At 46.9% G+C, this 25116-nt stretch overlaps 1 protein-coding gene across 1 annotated transcript in view; it reads right to left on the minus strand.

Moving 5' to 3' along the window:
- Positions 1–25116, minus strand: part of atp13a1 (ATPase 13A1) — an 82990-nt gene that overhangs the window by 13934 nt on the left and 43940 nt on the right. The window contains exons 12-19 of the mRNA XM_078429527.1: positions 23369–23489; positions 16594–16751; positions 12640–12815; positions 11297–11407; positions 10102–10227; positions 6030–6138; positions 1197–1393; positions 574–670 (exon numbers count right to left, since the gene is read on the minus strand). Of these exons, the coding sequence (XP_078285653.1) occupies positions 574–670; positions 1197–1393; positions 6030–6138; positions 10102–10227; positions 11297–11407; positions 12640–12815; positions 16594–16751; positions 23369–23489 (1095 nt within the window). The remainder of the gene's footprint in view (positions 1–573; positions 671–1196; positions 1394–6029; positions 6139–10101; positions 10228–11296; positions 11408–12639; positions 12816–16593; positions 16752–23368; positions 23490–25116) is intronic.

Genomic DNA, 25116 nt, shown 5'->3' on the forward strand with positions numbered 1-25116 from the left:
CTTAAGAGCTCTGTCTAGCTCTCTCTTGAATGCATTCAGAGAATTGGCCTCCACTGCCTTCTGAGGCAGAGAATTCCACAGATTCACAACTCTCTGACTGAGTTTTTCCTCATCTCAGTTCTAAATGGCCTACTCCTTATTCTTAAACTGTGGCCCCTTGTTCTGGACTCACCCAACATTGGGAACATGTTTCCTGCCTCTAAGATGTCCAACCCCTTAATAATCTTATACGTTTCGATAAGATCTCCTCTCATCCTTCTAAATTCCAGTGTATACAAGCCTAGTCGCTCCAGTCTTTCAACATACGACAGTCCCGCCATTCATAAATGAAAATGAAGCAGGGTTTGATGAGGTGATGGGAAAGAAATCCAATAAAATCAGCCAGTGTGAGTAATTCGGGCTTGCAGGATAGCGGACTGGCAAACGGCAGAAAATGCAAGTTGTGATAAATATAGGACTTGAGAGCGTTTGGATTCAACAGGCAGCATTTGTGCATTCAGAGCTGAAACTACAGCAATGTTTGCATTAGGGTTCACTGCATCGGGCTGTGCACCACCAGTTGTACCTGCTTACCAACATCAGCGTGCTTCAAGGCTCCAACGTCATTAGTCCCATCGCCACACATCAAGGTGGTGTAACCCAGGCTCTTAAAACTGGTGATTACAAACTCCTGCAGACAGAAGGAGAAGGCATTCAGTCACAACCCGACTTTAGTTTGGACACAGAGCCCTTCAGCCCACCGAGTCCGTGCCGACCAGCGATGAAAGTGGCAAATTGTCCCTAGTGTGTGGGATAGTGTTAGTGCACGCGGTGATCGCTGGTCGGCGTGGACTCAGTCGGCCGATGGGCCAGTTTCCACAGTGTCTCTCTAAAGTCTAAAGAGGTTTGGCACGGACGATAGAACGAAGCTTTAATATTGCATATATTGTAGTTTAGTGATAAAGCTCAAGATAAAGCCCCAGGAATCTTCAGACAGCCCCAACCCTTTAAAAGGAGCGGCCCATAACAGTGCTTACTTGGAAGGACAGAGGGTTTGGGACACAATTGTTTTTGCACTGAACAAATGCTTTTATTCTGAAAGATCGGGAGCTGCTGCCCCAGCACCTCCTTGGCTTTGTGTCTGACTTTCCTGTGAATCAGCTTTGGGTGCTACATTTAAGGCATCATGATAACACGGTTTGATTGTAAAATCTAACCTTCTGTTTCGGTGCGACCCGGGCAAACACCTTGATGTGAGGCATTAGCTTCATCAGAAACGGTTTGTTCATGGTACTCAAGTAATTAAGACCTTCTCCAGTCATACACAGGTCGTAATCTTTGGTCAGCTCTCCAGTCGGCATAATCATGGGAACAATAATTGTGCCGTCAATTGACTTCCACTTCCATTCTGCTCCTGAGGGATCAGCAGTGAACAATTAGCCTTCGGAAACATAGACAGGACTTTACATACCTTACAAAATGGTAGAAACAAGGACAAGCAGATGCTGGTTTACCAAGGACAGGCACAAAGAGCTTTCTGATCATCTATCCATGTTCTCCTGGGATGCTGCCTGACCCACTGAGTTACTCCAGCATTATGTGTCTTTCATTCATAAGTTCATAAAATGTTTACACACTTCCTCGTTCTGTTTTTGATGAATGGAGAGGTTCACAAATTCTCGCAGTAGAATTCGGCCATTCGGCCCATCAAGACTATTCCGCCATTCAATCGTGGCTGTTGTATCTTTCCCTCTTAACCACACTCTCCTGCCTTCTCTCCATAACCCTTGACACTTTTGCTAATCAAGAATCTGTCAACAATACCCAATAACTTGGCCTCCACAACTGTCCGTGGCAATGAATCCCACACATTCACCACCCTTCAACCACAGATAACCTCCTCATCTCCATTCTAAAGGCACGCCCTTTCAATCTGACCCAATTTAAACCCAACATTCCCTGGCAAGTTTTACCGACTGATATTTAATGTTTCTTTTTTTTTTAGAGAGATACAACGCGGAAACAGGCCCTTCAGCCCACCGGGTCCGCACCGACCAGCGAACCCCACATATTAACATTATCCTACACACACTAGGGACAATTTTTACATTTGCCAAGCCAATTAACCTACAAACCTGTACATCTTTGGAGTGTGGCGGCACGGTAGCGCAGCGGTAGAGTTGCTGCTTTACAGCGAATGCAGCGCCGGAGACTCAGGTTCGATCCTGACTACGGGTGCTGCACTGTAAGGAGTTTGTACGTTCTCCCCGTGACCTGCGTGGGTTTTCTCCGAGATCTTCGGTTTCCTCCCACACTCCAAAGACGTACAGGTATGTAGGTTAATTGGCTGGGTAAATGTAAAAATTGTCCCTAGTGGGTGTAGGATAGTGTTAATGTACGGGGATCGCTGGGCGGCACGGACTTGGAGGGCCGAAAAGGCCTGTTTCCGGCTGTATATATATGATATGATATGAAACCGAAGATCACGGAGAAAACCCACGCAGGTCACGGGGAGAACATACAAACTCCGTACAGACAGCACCCGTAGTCGGGATGGAACCCGGGTCTCCGGCGCTGCATTCATGGCAAGGCAACAACTCTACCGCTGTGCCACCGTCTCCTTACATTTGTCACATTAGTCACTTCTATCATGCAGAATTTCAACATGCCAAGTAATACAAATGGTGCAAATTTTTTGATTTTTATCTTGCAGTTTACCACATCCTGATGCAAAACAGAACTGAAATCAGATAACATCTGGTTTCCAATGTTTAGCTCTCCACCACACATCCCTCATTGTTTTGAACAACTGCATCTACCATCCACAAACATCATCCCTGCTACATAAGTCTGCAGACGCTGCCATTTGTCTTTTTATCATTGAAACACAAAGGTGTCACGGGTTATGGGGAGCAGTCAGGAGATCGGGGTCGAGAGGGATAGATCAGCATGATTGAATGGCAGAGTGATGGGCCGAATGGCCTAATTCTGCTCCTAAAACGTATAAACATCCATTCATCCAATCAGTCGAAAACAGAACGAGGAAGTGTGCAAACATTTTGGGTTTAATTTTTAGACATATGCTCATGGAACAGGGGCAGACATAACTTGGAAGTAAAAACAATTTCATTGATCTTGAGATCACAAATACCACACATTTTACCAATGTCTGAATTTGCTAAAGCTGACAGTTATAAAGTATGTCGTAGTTGAAGGTACTATTGTCATTAGATCTCTCCTTTTATTAACATAGTGCATCGTGTCCTATTGAGGTAACATTTCCTGTATTGAGAGAACCAAATACTGTATAAATAAATAGCCTTTGATATCTCAGATGGCACCTTTCATTTTTCATTGCCTGCTATAAAGTCTTACAATGCAAGGCTAGATCAGGAATTAACATCTTTGCTACAGTCTTCAACATATTTTGGATAAATAAAGTCATATGAACTGCAAGTGCACTTCTTTGATCTATCTAACCAACTGTTCCACAAAGGTTCCGACCACCATTGAAATTGTTTAAGTGTAAGAAAATAACTGCAGATGCTGGTACAAATCGAAGGTATTTATTCACAAAATGCTGGAGTAACTCAGCAGGTCAGGCAGCATCTCAGGAGAGAAGGAATGGGTGACGTTTCAGGTCGAAACGTCACCCATTCCTTCTCTCCTGAGATGCTGCCTGACCTGCTGAGTTACTCCAGCATTTTGTGAATAATTACCTTCTTCAGACTGATGTCAGGAGGGGCGGGACAAAGGAAGGATATAGGTGGAGACAGGAAGACAGTGGGAGATCTGGGAAGGGGGAGGGGAAGAGAGGGACAGAGGAACTATCTAAAGTTGGAGAAGTCAATGTTCATACCACCAGGCAAAATATGAGGTGCTGTTCCTCCAATTTCCGGTGGGACTCACTATGGCACTGGAGGAGGCCCATGACAGAAAGGTCAGACTGGGAATGGGAGGGGGAGTTGAAGTGCTCAACTACCGGGAGATCAGATTGGTTAACACAGACTGAGCGCAGGTGTTGAGCGAAGCGATCGCCGAGCCTGCGTTTGGTTTCGCCGATGTAAATAAGTTGACATCTGGAGCAGCGGATGCAATAGATGAGGTTGGAGGAGGTGCAGGTGAACCTGTCTCACCTGGAAAGACTGTTTGGGTCCTTGGATGGAGTTGAGGGGGGAGGTAAAGGGACAGGTGTTGCATCTCGTGCGGTATGCCGTTTGTTATTTTAACAGCTGCACTTCCTACCTGCGCCACTAGAGGCCAGGCTCTACAGTTATATTGAATGCTCAACACATCTTATGAAGCATTTATATTTGGATAGCAGTCTGCTTATCTGTGACAAAATTAATGCAAGTGTAAGAGTTTAGGAGCAGGGAGGTTCTGCTGCAGTTGTACAGGGCCTTGGTGAGACCACACCTGGAGTATTGTGTGCAGTTTTGGTCTCCTAATCTGAGGAAAGACGTACGCCTTAGAGGGAGTACAGAGAAGGTTCACTAGATTGATCCCTGGGATGGCGGGACTTTCATATGAAGAAAGACTGGATAGACTAGGTTTGTACTCGCTGGAATTTAGAAGACTGAGGGGGGATCTTATAGAAACATATAAAATTCTTAAGGGGTTGGAGAGGCTAGATGCGGGAAGATTGTTCCCGATGTTGGGGGAGTCCAGAACCAGGGGTCACAGCTTAAGGATAAGGGGGAAGTCTTTTAGGACCGAGATGAGAAAACATTTCTTCACACAGAGAGTGGTGAGTCTGTAGAATTCTCTGTCTCAGAAGGTAGTTGAGGCCAGTTCATTGGCTATAGTTAAGAGGGAGTTAGATGTGGCCCTTTTTGCTAAAGTGATCAGGGGGTATGGAGAGAAGGCAGGTACAGGCTACTGAGCTGGATGATCAGCCATGATCATATTGAATGGTGGTGCAGGCTCGAAGGGCCTACTCCTGCACCTATTTTCTAGGTTTCTATGTTGTCAGTTGAAAAACGCTGCTAAGAGTGGGATTTCTGTCTCACAGCAGTTATGCTAGTAGTTGGTTATCTAAGCTCTGATGAAAATCATTCCCAGAGTTTCGTTGTTTTCTCCCTCAAGTCCTGATGGATTGAGTTCTGCTTCCACTTTCTCAGTGTAGGATTGGCATCCCAGTGAGAGGCAGTGCAACAATAATCTTCATGCTAAATATTTTTTACGCTAATAAGAGATAAATCCTAAGGTCTCGACCCGAAACGTCACCCATTCCTCCCGAGATGCTGCCTGACCCGCTGAGTTACTCCACCATTTTGTGTCTACATTCGATTTAAACCAGCATCTGCAGTTTTTTTTCCTAGCCAAGGTTTCCTCTCTCCCGATCAGTTTGAAGAAGAGTCCCAACCCGAAACGTCACTCATCCGTGCTCTTCAGGGAATGCTGCCCGACCCGCAGAGTTACTCGTGCACTTTGCATCTTTCCTCGCTCCTACTTGACCACAGTCTGTTCGAACTTCCACCATCGGGCAGACGATACAAGGCCTTCTACGCCCGCACCTCCAGACTCAGGAACAGCTTCATCCCCAGGGCCATAGCTGCTATGAACCGGTCCTGCTGAGCCGGATGGTCTCATCGCACAGTGAACCGGCACAGATCTACTTGCACTTTATTCTGTTTTAAAACTGTTCTAATTTGTTTCATTGGGTTGTTTAAATTAATACTGACTAGCTAATTATTTTATTGCATCGTATGGGAGGCGCATTCCCAATCTCATTGTACCCCTGTACAATGATATATTGTATTGTATTGTATATGGCTTTCAGTAAGGGGTTACAATTGGGAAAACCATGCTGATTAGCCTTTTGCCCCGTCTCACCTTTCCCCACATCTCCGCACATTCACGTTCAGGGTCACCACAAGTGGACAATAGAAATATGCAGGAAACAGGGCTGCACCAGCAGACTGGTGACGTTTCAGGTCGGGACCCTTCTTCAGATTGTCGCCCGTGCCCGCCGGACACATACTCTGTCCCTTTTAAAGACAACACAACCGAGCTTAGTGAGCCAGACTACGGGAGCAGCGCTGGCTTACCTTTGTCGTGTGGTGCCTGGAGGACCAGTGTGTGCACTTTCTGTAGGAAGTGGAGTTCACGGGCCACGTGGCAGGCTGTTAGTGGGTTATCACCGGTTATCATAACTATCTGTGGGAAGACAGAGAAACAGAACGAGTGAAGGATGAACACAATGGATAAGGAGGTCCAGAACACAATGGATAAGGAGGTCCAGGGGAAATTAATGCAGGAGAACTATAGGGAGAGGTTTTTAGATTTAGATTTACAGATACAGCGCGGAAACAGGCCCTTCGGCCCACCGAGTCCGCGCCGCCCAGCGATCCCCGCACATTAACACTATCCTACACACACTAGGGACAATTTTTACATTTGCCCAGCCAATTAACCTACATACCTGTACGTCTTTGGAGTGTGGGAGGAAACCGAAGATCTCGGAGAAAACCCACGCAGGTCACGGGGAGAACGTACAAACTCCGTACAGACGGCGCCCGTAGTCAGGATCGAACCCGAGTCTCCGGCGCTGCATTCGCTGTAAGGCAGCAACTCTACCGCTGCACCACCGTGCCGCACCGGTGAGGAGGCTAGGGCTTTATTCCTTGGAGCGCAGGAGGATGAGGGGTGATCTTATAGCAGTGTACAAAATCATGAGAGGAATAGATCGGGTAAACGCAGAGTCTTTTGCCCAGAGTAGGGGAAATCGAGAACCGGAGGACATAGGTTTAAGGTGAGGGCGAAAAGATTTAATGGGAATCCGAGGGGTAATTTTATTTATTTTTTACACAAAGGGCGGTGGGTGTATGCAACGAGCTTCCGGAGGAGGTAGTTGAGGCAGGTACTATCCAACGCTTAAGAAACATTTAGACAGGTGCATGGATAGGATAGATTTAGAGTGATATGGGCCAAACATAGGCAGGTGGGACTAGTGTAGACGGAACATGTTGGTCAGCGTTGGCCGAAGGGCCCGCTTCCATGCTGTCTGACTCTGCTAATTTTTCAGCAGGATAATATGGTTGAGGAGGAAGATGGAGTGTGTGCTGGAGTGTTGGACTGAGAATGTAAGGTCAAGTCAAGTCAAGTCAATTTTATTTGTATAGCACATTTAAAAACAACCCACGTTGACCAAAGTGCTGTACATCTGATTAGGTTCCAATGGGAAGGAAAAAAAATGAAACATACAGTAGCACGCAAACAGTTCACAGCGCCTCCTCAATGAGCCTCAAACGCTAGGGAGTAGAAATAGGTTTTGAGCCTGGACTTAAAGGAGTCGATGGAGGGGGCAGTTCTGATGGGGAGAGGGATGCTGTTCCACAGTCTAGGAGCTGCAACCGCAAAAGCGCGGTCACCCCTGAGCTTAAGCCTAGACCGCGGGATAGTGAGTAGCCCCAAGTCGGCCGACCTGAGGGACCTGGAGTTAGAGAGGGGGGTTAGAAGATTTTTGATGTAGGGGGGGGAATGTCCATTTAGGGCTTTATACGTGAATAGGAGGAGCTTGAAGTTGATTCTGTACCGTACAGGGAGCCAGTGGAGAGAGGCCAGAATCGGGGTGATGTGGTCCATTTTACGGGTACCCGTCAGGAGTCTCGCTGCGGCGTTTTGGACCAGTTGCAGGCGGGACAGGGAAGATTGGCTGATCCCAGTGTATAGGGAGTTGCAGTAGTCTAGGCGGGAGGAAATGAAAGCGTGAATGATTTTTTCTGTGTCGTCGAATTGGAGGAAAGGTTTGATTTTAGCTATGGTTCGAAGTTGGAAGAAGCTGGCTTTTACCACTGCGTTGACTTGCTTATCAAATTTTAATGCAGAGTCAAATATCAAGCCGAGGTTTTTGACATGCGGTTTGACTAGGCAGGATAGACTTCCAAGACTGCCTGTTATCAATTTGATGGAGTCGGGGGGGCCGAATAGGATGACCTCAGACTTGCTCTCATTTAATTGGAGGAAGTTCTGTGCCATCCAACATTTTATGTCCTCAAGGCAGTGTGAGAGGCTGTTTAAATTTGACTGGTTGTTGGGTTTCAGGGGGAGGTAAAGCTGAGTGTCATTGGCATAGCAGTGGAAAGAAATGCCGTGCCTTTGAATGATTTGGCCAAGGGGGAGCGTGTATAGAGAGAAGAGAATGGGGCCTAGGATGGAGCCTTGTGGAACTCCGCAGGAGAGGCTAGCTGGAGCAGAGGAATAACTGCCTATGTTGATGGCGAAACTCCTATCTTTGAGGTACGAAGCGAACCAGCTCAGGGCAGTGCCATCAATACCGGAGACGGTCAATAAGGATGGTGTGGTCCACTGTATCGAACGCTGCGCTGAGGTCGAGAAGGAGCAGGATTGCACAGTCGCTGGTGTCGATGGCGAGAAGCAGGTCGTTGTGTACCTTCAACAAGGCAGACTCTGTGCTGTGGTGGGCTCTGAAACCTGACTGGAAACTTTCCAGGATGGTGTTTTGGTGTAGGTAGGGCACTAATTGGTTTAGAATTGCCTTTTCAAGGACTTTTGACAGGAATGGCAGTTTGGAAATGGGTCTGTAGTTGCTAGGCAAGGTGGGGTCTAGGTTAGGTTTTTTCAGTAGGGGCTGGACCACCGCGTGCTTGAAACTGGTTGGAACAGTGCCAGTGGCCAGAGAACTGTTGATAATAGAGAGGATGCTGGGACCGGCTATTGCAATGACATCCTTCAGAAGGGCAGTGGGGGCAGGATCAAGGGGGCAGGTTGCAGGTTTCATAGCGGAGACAAGCTTTGCAACGGAAGATAGAGTGACGGGTTGGAAGCAGTCCAATTTAGATGAACAGACTAGTGAGACAGCTAGGTCACGGGTGGGAGGGGAAATGTTCATTCTAATGTTCTCAACTTTGTTGGTGAAAAATTTAGCGAATTCTTCGCACTTAGCAGGGGACCCAACTAAGCTGGTACTGGGGGCGGGACATATGACAGATGTAATTGTTCTAAATAGGACCTTGGAGTTATGAGAGTTTTTGGAAATAAGGTCGGAGAAGTATTGTGCTCTAGCAGACTTTACTGCTTCCTGGTATTTGAGAAGATTGTTTCTCAGAATTTCGAAGGATGTGGTGATGTGGTGAAGGCGGAGAGAGCAGAGGTGAGAGGGGGAAAGGGTTGAATGATAGGAAAAAGCACAAGGATAACCAACCAGGATTTGGAGGAGGAAAACACCAAATGGAAGAATAGGCGAGGGAAAATGATTGAAAAAAATTAGAATGAATGAGTTAATCTGCAATAATTAAAACTGTATTCTAATTAGTGCCATTGAACTTCATGGTTAATTTTGCCACTTGCCCGTCAGATAGTTTAGTTTAGAGATACAGCGCGGAAACAGGCCCTTCTGTCCACCAAGTCCACACCGACCAGCGATCGCCTGTACACTAGTTCTATCCTTCACACTAGGGACAATTTACAGAAGCCAAATGACCTCCAAACCTGTACGTCGTTGGAATGTGGGAGGTAACCAGAGCACCCGGAGTAAACCCACGCGGTCACAGGGAGAACTTACAAACTCTGTACAGACAGCACCCATAGTCAGGATCGAACCAGCGTCTCTGGCGCTGTAAAGCAGCAACTCTAACATGCCACTGATGCAAGAAATGTTTGAGGATTCGTAAACCAAAAATGTTAATTCACATGTGGGTGTTGTGTTAATGATCAGAGGACACCAGTCATGTGTGTCTGACACATGATTCAGAGGATTTGGCTCTTAAAGCTTAGTTTGGTTTTGAGATACAATGTGGAAACAGGCCCTTCGGCCCACTGATTCCACGCTGACCAGTAATCCCCATACACTAGCAACACACACACAAGGGACAATTTACAATTTTTACCAAAGCCAATTAACTGACAAACCTGTACATCATTGGGATGTGGGAAGAAACGGGAGAAAATCTCAAGCAGTCACAGGGAAAATGTGCAAACTCCATACAGACAGCACCCGTAGTCAGGATCGAACCCTGGTCTCTGGCGCTGTGAGGCGGCAACTCTACCGCTGCGCCACCGTGCCGCCCCGAGTGCTCCAGGTGAAAGCTCTTGTTGGCTGTTACTTCAACCAACCGCTCATTGACTAAGTGAGACTTGGAGCAGTAACCGTGTACTAACCTGATGCGATGCATTCTGGATCTCTCTAATGACGGCTTTTGAATCACTCTTGAGGGGACAAGAGACTACCATGAAACCTGCAAATTTCAGGTTCGATTCCAAATCCTCACGGGTTATTTCGCGTACCTAGCCAGGGCGAAAAATATGGAAACAAAATGTTATAAAGCCTCCAAGCAAAAAAAAAACTGGCAAACCTAACAGGCAACAACTCTACAATTTCAAAGTGCATAGTCTTGCCAGCTGTCAAAGAACATCGGTAAACAAATTTACATGCCCCTAAACGTTCAATCTCAGTTTCAATGTGATGTGCAGCTCAGTGCACTGACTGGCCTGTGTGGACTACTGAAGAAATGTCAGAGCAAAGAATCAATAAAACTAGGACATGGTCGAAACTCCACCGAGAGCATTTGGTAAAGGAACGAAGGATCCTATTAAATGATCTGATACTGTATATGTCCCATCAGCACACCAAATCTGTGCCGACCAGCGATCCCTGCACACTAATGCTATTCCACACACACTAGGGACAATTTACAATTTTACCAAACCAATTAACCTGTACGTCTTTGGAGTGTGGGAGGAAACCAAAGCACCCGGAGAAAACCCACACTGGTCATGGGGAGAACGTACAAACTCTGTACAGACAGCACCCGTAGTCAGGATTGAACCCGGGCCACTGGCGCTGCAAGGCAGTAACTCTACCGCTGTACCACTGTGTCCTACACCTGCTCACTTAACTTTCATCTGAGAGTTTGCTGCCCCACACTGGCTATGGTGCTATGCCTCCAATTTAAATTTCTCACCTGTGTTCAAATTCCTGCAGGATCTCCTTCCTCCCACCTCTCTAATTTCCCTCAGCCCAACTAACCCCTAGCCATCAAACCAGATTCTGTTCGCCCAGCTAAAGCTCCATTTACCGAAGCCCACTTTTATGATGTCTGAACCTCGTATCATTCAGAGCAACCTTAAAACACACTCCTGGACCAGGCTTTTGGCTCTTTCAATACATCCACATTGGCTCAGAATCAAGGGACCCAATGAACTGCAGCAATCTTGAGTAAAACAGTGTTAAGAGTAACCCAGCGGGTCAGGCGGCATCTTTGGAGGATACGTGCAGAATGGGGCATTTATGATCGTGGGGTAACTTTGCTATTCGTACGGCTTGATTACCCAAAGCAAGAAAGAACACGATTACCTGCTGATGAGTGAGGTATCCCATCTCTTTGTACCCCAAGGCCAATACTCTTGCTCCCTCTCGTGACATCTCAGTGTGGACTGAATCATAATTACTTGGACGCTCTGAGAACTAGAAAACAACCACTTGTGTAGTTAACCAACAAACCACATACAAAGCCTTGCCAACAATAGAGCTTAAGGCGAGATTCATGAAGTGTGCATTGCATTAAATGGCTCAGCTTCAACGCCTTCAGAGTTATGAATCTCAGAACTTATCAATCTGCACAGTGTTGGACTTTTCTACAGAAATATAAAAACATCGTCTTACAACTCAATAAGAACTGTAATGTGTAGGAAGAAACTGCAGATGCTGGTTTAAATCGAATGTAGATACAAAATGCTGGAATAACTCAACGGGGGCTGTCAGCATCTCAGCATAGAAGGAATGGGTGACGTTTCGGGTCAAGACCCTTCTTCAGACTTTAATATTCATATAGTTTCATTAAAAATGGAGTGAGACTGGGGCCTCTGGCATCAAAACTCAAAGCTCCAATGTAAAAGCCAACGTCAATCCATCTACTGGAGTGTGGACATACCACCCTTGATAGTCACAAGGTGTACAGCCTCAAACTGTGGCTGGGAATTTAGGCGAATGCGAAGCCAAATTTTATGTTCTTGTATTTATTCACAAAATGCTGGAGTAACTCAGCAGGTCAGGCAGCATCTCGGGAGAGAAGGAATGGGTGACGTTTCGGGTCGAGACCCTTCTTCAGACTGATTTGTACCAGCAAAACTTGTAAAGACAAACGTCAGACAAACCTTCGATTTGTACCAGCATCTGCAGTTATCTTCTTATACCCTTTATGTTCTTGTACTTTAGTAAACAAAGGCACCTTGCATTAAAATTTTTCGTTTCAGCTTCAAAAGGGTCATGGAATTGTATGCACAGAGCAGCCATTTAGCTCAACATGCCTGTGCCAGCTCTTAGACCGACATCTCCAACTCGGGCTGCTCTTAGTTCACAGCCTGGCCTTTTCCACCCCTACTAACCTGCATCCAACGCCTTCAAAAGGTACCCGTAAATCTGCTTCAACAATCCTTCCAGGCAATGGACTCCACATCGTACCCCAGTGTTTTGCCATTGCATTAATCTGTCACATTGCCACTTAATGAGAGATGGCTATGAATTTATATTTAATGACAAGGCAGGGAAAGGAGTGGCCTCAGCTGCCTGATAATGGTCTTTTGCTTGTAACCGCAAATGAGGGGCTTTTTGAAAACAACCCCGTCACCCTCTTCCCCCCCAGAGTGCGGTTACACCTCCCCAGATTTAGCGAGCTCTCTGCCACGTCAGGCCCTTACCATGCTACGCAAGGTCTCCGGCGCCCCCTTCACTGTGCTGAAGTACTGCAGGTCCGTGGAGCCCATCGTCTCGTAGGAGCCCAAGACTGACATGCGTTTCAACACACTGGCAAAATGAAAGCGCTGGTGGATTTTCAGACCTTGGGACTTGATACTTTTGGGGAAAACCTTCTCATCTGCAAGAGTAAAGGCAAACGTCAGACAAACTTAGGCGGCGCGGCGGAATATTTGCTGCCTTACAGCGCGAGACCCGGGTTCGATCCCGACTACGGGTGCTGTCTTCCAGGAGTTTGTACGTTCTGCCCGTGACTCAGGGGATTTTCTCTGGGTGCCTCCCACATTTCAAAGACGTACAGGTTTGTAGGTAAAATTGTAAATTGTCCCTGGTGTGTAGGATAATGCTAGTATATGGGGTAATCACTGCTCGGTGTAGACTCGGTGGGCTGGAGGTTCTGTTTCCACATTGTGTCTCTATCTCTAACTGTTGAATGTGGCACTGTAAATAACTTTGAAAAACATTCATCATTGGTTTATCAAAACAACAGGCTTTGGAAAGTAATGCGACCCTCACTTGAAGCAGGTTGGGCAGTCAACAAGGGACAAACATTAAAAGGCATGGGAAGGTTTCTGCAAAAAAACAGGGCGGCACGGTGGCACCGCGGTAGAGTTGCTGCTTTACAGCGATTGCAGCGCCAGAGACTCGGGTTCGATCCTGACTATGGGTGCTGTACTGTACGGAGTTTGTACGTTCTCCCCGTGACCTGCGTGGGTTTTCTCCGAGATCTTTGGTTTCCTCCCACACTCCAAAGACGTGCAGGTTTGTAGGTTAATTGGCTGGGCAAATGTAAAAATTGTCCCTAGTGGGTGTAGGATAGTGTTAATGTGTGGGGATCGCTGGGCGGTGCGGACCCGGTGGGCCGAAGGGCCTGTTTCTGCGTTGCATCTCTAAATCTAAAATCTAAATCTAAAAGGAATGATCAAATCATAATGAGGCCATTTAACCTGGCAAGCTCGCGTTAGTTAATCTGTGGAGAAATCCATCATCACTATTTACGGACCATAATTTTGCAATAGTCATAGTCATATAGCCTTGAAACAGGCCCTTTGACCCAAGTTGCCCACACCAACCAACATGTCCTATCTTTTAGATCAATCCTTTTATATGCAGGAAATGGAATTATATGGATGACAGGCAGTCAGAGGAGCTACATTTAACTTAGCATCATGTTAGGTACTGCCTTTGTGGGCTAAAGGGCCCTTTGCCCCTTAGTTTTCATGACCAAATTGAAAACAAGATGTTGTGGTGTAAAGCAACAGAAAAATTTAACTGGCTGACAAAAACTCAAAGCTTCATTTGAATCTGAAGGTGGGTAGAGACCAAAAAACCCATCTGTTCATTCCCTCCACAGATGCTGCCTGACCCGCTGAGTTCCTCCAGCACTGTGTTTTGTTTAAAACTCCAGCATCTGCAGTTAGTTCCTTGCGTCTGCAGCTTAACTTGTGTTTGACTGCAATTTCCACAAGATTCTCCAGGGGTCACCATTGGCCACTGAAAACAATTTACCAGTAGACGAGTCTCAAACATTAGAGCTCAGATCTACTTCCGATTCCTTTAGATCCACCAGCTTTTAAGCATTTAACTGAGCACGGCCTTGAGATTCCAACAGGTGTGAACCAAGCCCTGGACACCTGCTCTGTGCCTGCGGACTCCAAAAGCAATAGCAAACTTCGGCAGTTTCCTCAGTTCAGGCCAGGATCAAAGTTAACCTTTTTGTATTGAATCAGTAAATTTAAGTGCATTTCATTACTTTAAGGATGATTGTAGGAGGGAGAGCTTTAGGGTTTAAAAACCAAGAGAAATTTTGCAATCTCTAGCGTTCCAACAGCGTTCTGCGGATTTCACCATCGAGGAGCTCGCAGTCTCGAGTAGAGACCGATGTCAGGAAGCTCCAAAGCCGCACGAGGTTCGACTAGCCCCGACCCGGGATAGGTCGCCCAGAGTGGGGGAGTTGAGACCCCCCCCCCCCCCGATGCAGGAGCTTGATCACCCCGACACAGAGGGCCCGACCGCCGGCTACGGGAGTAAGATCACCCCGTCAGCAGAAGGCTCGAGGCCCCCGACCGCGGGAGAACGAAGAAGGGAAGAGATTGAACTTTTTTTCGCCTTCCATCACAGTGAGGAATGTGGAGGAGTCGCTGTGGTGGATGTTCATGTTAAAATGTATTTTGCATGTCTTGTTGCTTTTTATTGGTGTGACTGTATGGCAAATGTTTGTGAACGTCACACACATGATATCATCTGGTGTCAAAACCATCTCTGGAGTAAAGGTGGCCCACACCAATGTACTGGGAGTTGCCCTCCTAATGGAAGACCAAGTCTTGTACCATGCTTAGGTCTGCAGATTGCCCACATTGATTAGGTTACAGGGAGCTGTTTGGAATCGCATAGGAATTTGTTGTTTTTTTTTTGCCTCCTCTTCAACTGGTTTAAGTAGGGATAAAAGCCACTTTCATTTGTGAATTTACACGCCTGCTCGTAACTTGGACTTTGCGGGCTGAAGGACCTGCTCCTCTGCTGTCCTCTACTGCATCATAGTCTCTGTCATAGTTTAAATCAACGAGGTTCAAGTATAAACACGAGGAATGAGTGGGGGGAAAAGAAAATCTGAAAAACACAGCTGCAGGGAAATGGGCAAAAACAAAATGTCAGCAACAAGGCAGGTGCAGGTGCAGTGTGAGAAAGAATGGCATATGCACATATTAGCAGTACACATAGCCTCGAAGCCAACAGTCTCGAAAAATTGGAGCGGCTCAAAGAGATAGTTAACTCCACTATTACTATTAGGGTGGCACAGCGGTAGAGCCACTGCCTTGCAGCGCCAGAGACCCGGGTTCGATCCTGACTACGGGTGCCGTCTGTACGGAGTTCGTACATTCTCCCCGTGACCTGCGTGGGGTTTCTCAGATATCTTCGGTTTCCTCCCACACTCCAAAAACGTACAGGTTTGTAGTTAATTGGTTTGGGGTAATTGTAAATTGTCCCTAGTGTTTTTGTCCCCATTGTTTACAGTGTATTATGTTTACATATTCTGTTGTGCTGCAGCAAGTACGAATTTCATTGTTCTATCTGGGACATATGACCATAAAACACTCTTGACGACTCTCCTGAGATGCTGCCTGTCCCGCTGAGTTTCTCCAGCTTTTTGTGTCTTTCTTCGGAATTGTTTACACTACACGGTAGCGCAGCGGTAGAGTTGCTGCTTTACAGCGAATGCAGCGACTCAGGTTCGATCCTGACTACGGGTGCTGCACTGTAAGGAGTTTGTACGTTCTCCCCGTGACCTGCGTGGGTTTTCTCCGAGATCTTCGGTTTCCTCCCACACTCCAAAGACGTGCAGGTATGTAGGTTAATTGGCTGGGTAAATGTAAAATTGTCCCTAGTGGGTGTAGGATCGTGTTAATGTGCGGGGATCGCTGGGCGGCACGGACTTGGTGGGCCGAAAAGGCCTGTTTCCGGCTGTATATATATGATATGATACATGCTCAATGCAATAAAAAATTCTCACTATGGAGAATTTTATTTTTAAATCTACTTTGTCATTTGAACATTAATTGTCCTTAAATAAACAGAGGATTTGGACTGTAGCTTCTGAAGCTTAACGTATGTCAAGCACACTTGTTAGTGTTAACTAGTGTTAATATGCAGGGAATGCTGGTCAGTGCAGACCTGGTGGGCCGAAGGGCCTGTTTTCACTCTGTATCTGTAAACTAAACTAATGCAACATGCAATAATTCAACCAATACATCAACAAAACAAATTCAAGATATCACAGGGTGCAATTAATGAAATCTGCATGCATTGAATTCTTGCAAAGAATGTTATCCATTTTAACTTGCAAAATCTGCCCACCTTCGTAGCACTGTATTACAGAAAAACAAAAACAGCCGTTTCACCTTTCGTGAGCGTCCAGTCCACAGCCGTGAGCATCGCCTTTTCAAGGGGATCACCAACCAATGTGCCGTCGTCCATCTGCACCAGTGAATGACACGCTGCCACCACCCGGTGGGTCTGCAGGGGGATCTCCGAGACAGGAACCAACTCCTTGCCCTCTCTGCAACAGGAAGGGAAACAATCGTATTCACCCCAAACACAGAGAAATTGGTCATTTCGCTTGGGCAGCTGACAGCCCAGCGGATTGAATATTGATTTCTCTCACTTCAGGTAGCCCCGGCATTCCCTCTCTCTCTATCCATCCCCCACACAAGTCGCACTAGCTTCTCATTTTCACCCAACAAACAGCCAACAATGGCCTTAACCAACCTGATCTCCCGGTGGCTGAGCACTTCAACTCCCCCTCCCACTCCCAGTCTGACCTTTCTGTCATGGGCCTCCTCCTGTGCCATAGTGAGGCCCACCGGAAATTGGAGGAACAGCACCTCATATTTCGCCTGGGCAGCTTGCAGCCCAGCGGTATGAGCATCGACTTCTCCAACTTTAGATAGTTCCTCTGTCCCTCTCTTCCCCTCCCCCTTCCCAGTTCTCCTTCTATCTTCCTGTCCCAACCTATATCTATCCTTTGTCCCGCCCCCCAGTCTGAAGAAAGGTCTCGACCCGAAACGTCACCCATTCCTTCTCTCCTGAGATGCTGCCTGACCCGCTGAGTTACTCCAGCATTTTGTGAATAAATTCCTTTGGCCTGTTTCCTTTAACGTCGTTACTTTTTTGCATATCTTTCATTCATTGTTCTTTATCTTTCCACATCACCGTCTATATCTCTAATTTCCCTTATCCCTAACTAGTCTGAAGAAGGGCCTCGACCCGAAACGTCACAAATCCCTTCTCTGAACTACAATAGACTATTGTTTTTTTTGTGTGTGTTGGTGTATGCGTGTGTACACATATAGATGTGTGTGTATATATATGTGTGTGTGTGTGTGAGTGTGCGTATATATACACTGAACTTTGTTCTCTTGTTTATCGTATTGTTTACAGTGTACTATGTTTACATATTCTGTTGTGCTGCAGCAAATAAGAATTTCATTGTTCTATCTGGGACATATGACAATAAAACGCTCTTGACTTGACTCTCCAGAGATGCGGCCTGTCCCGCTGAGTTACTCCAGCTTTTTGTGTCTCTCTTCGGAATTGTTTACACTACATGCTCAATGCAAAAAAAAATCTCATTATGGAGAATTTTATTTTTAAATCTACTTTGCCATTTGAACATTAATTGTCCTTAAATAAACAGAGGATTTGGACTGTAGCTCCTGAACCTTAACGCATGTCGAGCACACTTAATGTCTAATTTGCAGTGCGCTCTCTCAATTTAGAGTACTGAACCTATTTCAAGCACTGGTGTTGCATTGTTAAACAATCACTAAAGGTGTGAAGATCTGTCCGTGTCAGTAACTCGAGGTTTCTCCACTTTCAGGCCCCGCAGAACAGATGCTGCAACAAGGGTTTTGCTCCGTACAAACAGCTTCCAGTGCATCAATAAATGCAATCCCCTTTAAATGCACCACCATCATAGGTCGGCACAGTGGTACGGCGGCAGAGCTACTGCCTTACAGCGCCAGAGACCCAGGATCGATCCCAACTGCGGGTGCTGTCTGTATGGAATCTGTACGTTCTCCATGACCGCGTGGGTTTTCACTGGGTGCTCCGGTTTCCTCCCACACTCCAAAGACATGTGGGTTTGTAGATTAATTGGCTTTGGTAAATATTGTAAATTGTTCCGAGCGCGTCGAATAGTGTTACTGCACAGGGTATCACAAAATGCTGGAGTAACTCAGCAGGTCAGGCAGCATCTCTGGAGGGGAGGAATGGGCAACGTTTCGGGTCGAGACCCTTCTTCAGACTGATGTCAGGGGGGGGCGGGACAAAGGAAGGATATAGGTGGAGACAGGAAGATAGAGGGAGATCTGGGAAGGGGGAGGGGAAGAGAGGGACAGAGGAACTATCTAAAGTTGGAGAAGTTAATGTTCATACCACTGGGCTGCAAACTGCCCAAGCGAAATATGAGGTGCTGTTCCTCCAATTTGCGGTGGGCCTCACTATGGCACTGGAGGAGGCCCATGACAGAAAGGTCAGACTGGGAGTGGGAGTTGAAGTGCTGGATCACCTGATTGCTGGTTGGTGCAGGCTTGGTGGGCCAAAGAGCCCTGTTTCTGCACTGTATCTCCAAGGACTAAAGTCCAAAAGTCTTCATATGATCACATGGAATGCAACAGATTCTGCTGGCAGTGCAAGGAGGATGATAACTTTTACATCAATTGCAGGATTTTCAGTAAAATATTCTCCTTGTTCAGATATCCCCTGGAGGGTATTACCAGGCCTGCATCTTAAAGTACTGAGAGATTGCTTTGTACAATGTGGCACCTTGCTGGGCCTCAATAGTCAACCTCTGCTGTGGGCTGACAGGTTGGAAAAACTCCTCGTATTTGGAAGAAACAAACAAAAATAAATTGCTTGATTTTCTCCCCTCTCAACAGATGCGGCTGACCTATTCAATGTTGCCAGCATTCACTTCAAACTTAGGCATACCCAATTCCCCAAATTACAGTCAAAAAGCAGGGCTGCGGTTTCTAGTAGGATGGAATTTAGAAGGATGAGAGGGGATCTTATCGAAACGTATAAGATTATTAAGGGGTTGGACACGTTAGAGGCAGGAAACATGTTCCCAATGTTGGGGGAGTCCAGAACCAGGGGCCACAGTTTAAGAATAAGGGGTAGGCCATTTAGAACGAAGATGAGGAAAAACATTTTCAGTCAGAGAGTTGTAAATCTGTGGAATTCTCTGCCTCAGAAGGCAGTGGAGGCCAGTTCTCTGAATGCATTCAAGAGAGAGCTAGATAGAGCTCTTAAGGATAGCAGAGTCAGGGGGTATGGGGAGAAGGTAGGAACGGGGTACTGATTGCGAATGATCAGCCATGATCACATTGAATGGTGGTGCTGGCTCAAAGGGCCGAATGGCCTCCTCCTGCACCTATTGTCTATTGACAGATGTTGTGTAGAAAGGGATTAACTCAAGTAATTGCTGCACAGCAACTTACTTCACCAAAAGAACACTGAACTTAATAAATGTAATATCCAGCTAGTGAAGGCACCGTGCCTTTGCAATATAGCAAAATATAAATGGGATGACAGACTGGAACCAACAGATGCACAAAGCTGCATTTTAAACAAAGATTTGGGTAAAGTGGCATTTAATGCTGAGGTGTGAGGTAATGCATCGGGGAGAGGAGGAAGGGGACAGATTTCCAACTAGGCAAGCAAACGTATGTTTCTTTTTTTTTTTTCCTAATCAGATGTGCAGCACTTTGGTCAACGTGGGTTGTTTTTAAATGTGCTATACAAATAAAATTGACTTGACTTGACAAAATGAAAACAGGACATTGCAGTGTGAAGCAAGAGAAAATTAAAACTGGTTGGAAAGACACAAAGCTGCTGCAGCTCCTGAAGCTGAAGGGTCTCGACCCGAAACGTCATCCATTCCTTCTCTCCAGAGATGCTGCCTGTCCGGCTGAATTACTCCAGCTTTGTCTCTATCTTTGGTCCTGACCAGAAAGGCTGACTGTCCATTCCCTCCACAGATGCTGCCTGACCCGCTGAGTTCCTCCAGCACTTTGTGCTTTGCTGAAGACTCCAGCACCTGAAGTCCCTTGTGTTTGGGACTCAATTTGTTCGACTGCAATGCCCACAAAGTTCTCTAGGGGTCACCATTGGCCACTGAAAGCAATTTACAAGTCAACCAGAGTCTCAAAAAGCACAGATATCAGATCTACTTCAAATTCCCTTAGATCCACCAGCCTTCAGGCATTTAACTGAGTGCAAGCTTGGGATTCTCGAAGCACAGGCTGAAACTCAAGACTTCCAACAGTTATGACCCAACCTGCTCTGTGCCAATAGACTCCAAAAGCAGTAACAAACATTTGCAGTTTTCTGAGCTCAGGGACAAAGTTGACTTTCTTTGAATTAAATCAAAAAGTTTAAATGCACTTAATTATTTTAAGGGTCGTGCATGAGGAATTCTGCCACTAAATAAAACCCCATACGGTCCTTCTACAGTTCATGAGAATGAGCACAGATTGTGATCAGGAATAGCTTTCGAGCCTCCAGCCAACACCTGCCCAAGCTAACGTTGCAACACTCCCCAATCCCAGTTCTCCGACTAGTTTCCCTGTCCTCATTAATTTTACCATTTGTATCTCTTGTCGTCAGCCAACAATGAATCATTCTACATTTCCTTGATTAACGTCCGCTTTAATCTGTCGTTTTCATACCTTATCCTTCCATATCTCTAGTTTCCCTCTCCCCTGACTCTCAGTCTAAAGAAGGGCCTCGACCCAAAACGCCACCCATTCCTTCACTCCAGAGATGCTGCCTGTCCCGCTGGGTTACTCCAGCATTGTGTCGATCCAGCAGAGGGAGCTGGCTGTAGCATCTGAACAATAACCCCCTTCTATTCCCCGAGGTCAACCATTTTGATCAGACCATTGCTTGGCAGGATGGCTGAACTAAAGGCTAACCATAAGAGACACACCCAGGTCTGATCACCCTGCGATGGACCTGCGATGGACCTGATGGATGGAATGTAAATAAAGCCTGATAAATTTAAAGATCACTGCAGCTAGATTTCCCTCAGAGTATAATTCAGGTGATATTAATTTCTTCAGAACAAGTACTTTGACATTATGCCAAAAAAAAAACGCACGTTACAATTTACTTGGCTTAGGCCGGCTTTGAGAGAGAAGTGTTTAGAGTATAAGAAAATAACTGCAGATGCTGGTACAAATCGATTTATTCACAAAATGCTGGAGTAACTCAGCAGGTCAGGCAGCATCTCGGGAGAGAAGGAATGGGTGACGTTTCGGGTCGAGACCCTTCTTCAGACTGATGTCGGGGGTGGGACAAAGGAAGGATATAGGTGGAGACAGGAAGATAGAGGGAGATCTGGGAAGGAGGAGGGGAAGGGAGGGACAGAGGAGCTATCTGAAGTTGGAGAAGTCGACGTTCATACCACCGGGCCGCAAACTGCCCAGGCGAAATATGAGGTGCTGCTCCTCCAATTTCCGGCGGGCCTCACTATGGCACTGGAGGAGGCCCATGACAGAGAGGTCAGACTGGGAATGGGAGGGGGAGTTAAAGTGCTGGGCCACCGGGAGATCAGTTGCGTTAATGCGGACCGAGCGCAGGTGTTCAGCGAAGCGATCGCCGAGCCTGCGCTTGGTTTCGCCGATATAGATGAGTTGACATCTAGAGCAGCGGATGCAATAGATGAGGTTGGAGGAGGTGCAGGTGAACCTCTGTCTCACCTGGAAAGAATGTTTGGGTCCTTTGATGGAGTTGAGGGGGGAGGTAAAGGGACAGGTGTTGCATCTCGTGCGGTTGCAAGGGAAAGTGCCCGGGGTTAGGGTGGTTTGGGTAGGAAGGGACGAGTGGACCAGGGAGTTGCGGAGGGAACGGTCTCTGCGGAATGCAGAGAGGGGAGGGGATGGGAAGATATGGCCAGTGGTGGGGTCCTGTTGTAGGTGACGGAAATGTTGGTGGATGATATGTTGGATCCGCTGGCTGGTGGGGTGGAAGGTGAGAACGAGGGGGATCCTGTCCTTGTTGCGAGTGGGGGGATGGGGAGCAAGAGCGGAGCTGCGGGATGTAGAAGAGACCCTAGTGAGAGCCTCATCTATAATGAAGGAGGGGAAGCCCCGTTTTCTGAAAAACGAGGACATCTCGGAAGCCCTAGTCTGAAACACCTCATCCCGGGCGCAGATGCGGCGTAGACGGAGGAATTGGGAGTAGGGGATAGACTTTTTGCAGGGGACCGGGTGGGAAGAAGTGTAGTCCAGATAGCTGTGCGAGTCGGTGGGCTTGTAATAAATGTCCGTCACTAGTTTTTCTCCTGTGATGGAGATGGTGAGGTCCAGAAACGGGAGGGAGATGTCAGAGATAGTCCAGGTATATTTAAGGGCAGGATGGAAATTGGAGGTGAAGTGTATAAAGTCAGTGAGTTCTGCATGGGTGCAAGAGGTAGCACCAATGCAGTCGTCGATGTAGCGGAGGTAGAGTTCGGGGATGGGGCCAGTGTACGTCTGGAACAGGGATTGTTCGACGTACCCGACAGAGGCAGGCGTAGCTAGGGCCCATGCGAGTGCCCATAGCTACGCCTCTGGTTTGGAGGAAGTGGGAGGAGTCAAAGGAGAAGTTGTTGAGGGTAAGAACCAGCTCTGCTAGGCGGAGGAGAGTGTTGGTCGATGGGGATTGGCTGGTTCTACGGTCGAGGAAGAAACGGAGGGCTTCGAGACCATCCTTGTGGGGGATGGAAGTGTAGAGTGACTGGACATCCATGGTGAAAATGAGGGAGTGGGGGCCTGGGAACCGGAAGTTATCCAGGAGATGGAGAGCGTGTGAGGTGTCTTGGACGTAGGTGGGGAGGGATTTGACCAGGGGGGATAGGATGGAGTCGAGGTAAGTAGAGATAAGTTCGGTAGAGATAAGTGTTTAGAGTGCTCAGAGCATCAATAGCTCAAAACATCATGAGGAGAAAATTATGAAACGCTGCAGCCAGAATTGCAGAGGGATACAGAGGTTAAGGGGAATGCAAGGTGCCGAGGAATGTAAAAGCAAAGGAAAAGGAGCAGTGCAGTGCGGCCATCATTCATGCAACCACATCCAAGTGTCAAGGCCTCCAGGAGATGAGTGCGGCCAACTGGCATGAAAAGGAATGCTCACCGGAGTCCAGCAACCCCTCTGACCACCAGGTTATCACTCGTCAGAGTGCCCGTTTTATCGAAGCAGCAGAATTCCACTTTCCCGGCGAAGGGGATCCGGAAAGGCTCGGTACAGTACACATCTGAAAGAGAAGCAGCAGGTAAAACACTCTTGCACCGATGCCAATCTACAAAACCCAGCGCTGCTTAAAGGCTGATGGCAGTACTTTACACCAGGACCTAATCTTACAACCACTACCTTTCTATATCCTTGAACTATCTTTCATCGGACTTTGCCTTGCACTAAACATTATTCCGATTGATTAGTAGGACTGGATGTTACAATCCCTAAGGTTTGCACTACAATTGACTGGTGTTGTTCTTGGGGGTGACCACTAGGTGATGTTGCTACCATTCAGACACATCTCCAGTTGTGCACCTCAACGTCACTGGGTGTTTCGGCCTTTTATCAAGACACCCTCAGTCGAGGCAGGCCCACCGCAGGGTGATCAGACCTGGGTGTGTCTTATGGTTAGCCTTTAAATGGTCACGTGGCAGCCCATTCAGCATCTCTTCTTTTCAGCCACAGCCAGCGGCTGCGCCATTCGGCAGCATTGGCAAGTTCTTTGATTGCCCTCCTTTGGGCCCGCCCTCTGACTCCTACCTCCCCCAGGAGCCTTACGGTGGAACTAGCTACAAAGCCCCTGCACCCCACCTCCTGTATTTGTGCACTGTGGATGGCTCGATTGTAATCGTGTGTTGTCTTTCCGCTAACTGTACCTCGGAACACACTAAACTAAACTGTTTAGTTGAGAAATTATCCACATTTCAGATGGTGAGGCTGCATCCTTACGAGAGTGAAGCTGGGAAATTTTCCTTCATTTTAAGGGTGTGCTATTCTCCATCAAAATGTATAATTAATCAGAATCATCATATCAAGACAATACAGAGTTAAAACACCAAGATACAGTTAGGATACAGGTGTGCCATGACCTAGTTTAAGTGACACAAGTTTCAGGGGCTAGATGACCTCCTCCTATTCTTTCATGTCTGGTTAATGCTTTACTCCCAGGTTTAACCTTTAGCCAATGCCAAGTTGGAAGAACTCAGAACAACCAATTTCACTGTTCCTGAGTGGGGAAGAGGGCGGTTAATGGAACCAGAGAAGGCAGGAGGGAAAAAGAATAATGATCTTAAGTGCAATCAATGACAAGAGTGGTGGGAGCAGGTTCAATTATGGACCATCATTGACTCTTATAGACAATAGGTGCAGGAAGAGGCCATTTGGCCCTTCGAGCCAGCACCACCATTCAATGTGATTATGGCTGATCATTCTCAATCAGTACCCCGTTCCTGCCTTCTCCCCATACCCCCTGACTCCGCTATCCTTAAGAGTATCTAGCTCTCTCTTGAATGCATTCAGAGAATTGGCCTCCACTGCCTTCTGAGGCAGAGAATTCCACATGGTATCCTACACACCACAACCTGCCAACCTGAAAAATCACTATTTATTCCACATGTTTTTGTCTTTTAACCAATCCTCTACCCATTCTAATTTGGTAACCACTATTTACTCTGTCCAGAAAAACTTTGTGCAGCACCATATTAAATATCCAACGCACCAAATCCATTAGTTCCTCTTAACTCCCCTGCAAGTTATACCCGTGATAGACACAAAACGCTGGAGTAACTCAGCAGGACAGGCAGCATCTCCGAAGAGAAGGAATGGGTGACATTTTGGGTCGAGACCCTTCTTCAGACCGAGTCTGG

The sequence above is a fragment of the Rhinoraja longicauda genome, chromosome 37 (genome assembly GCF_053455715.1).
Source record: "Rhinoraja longicauda isolate Sanriku21f chromosome 37, sRhiLon1.1, whole genome shotgun sequence".
NCBI lineage: Eukaryota > Metazoa > Chordata > Chondrichthyes > Rajiformes > Arhynchobatidae > Rhinoraja > Rhinoraja longicauda.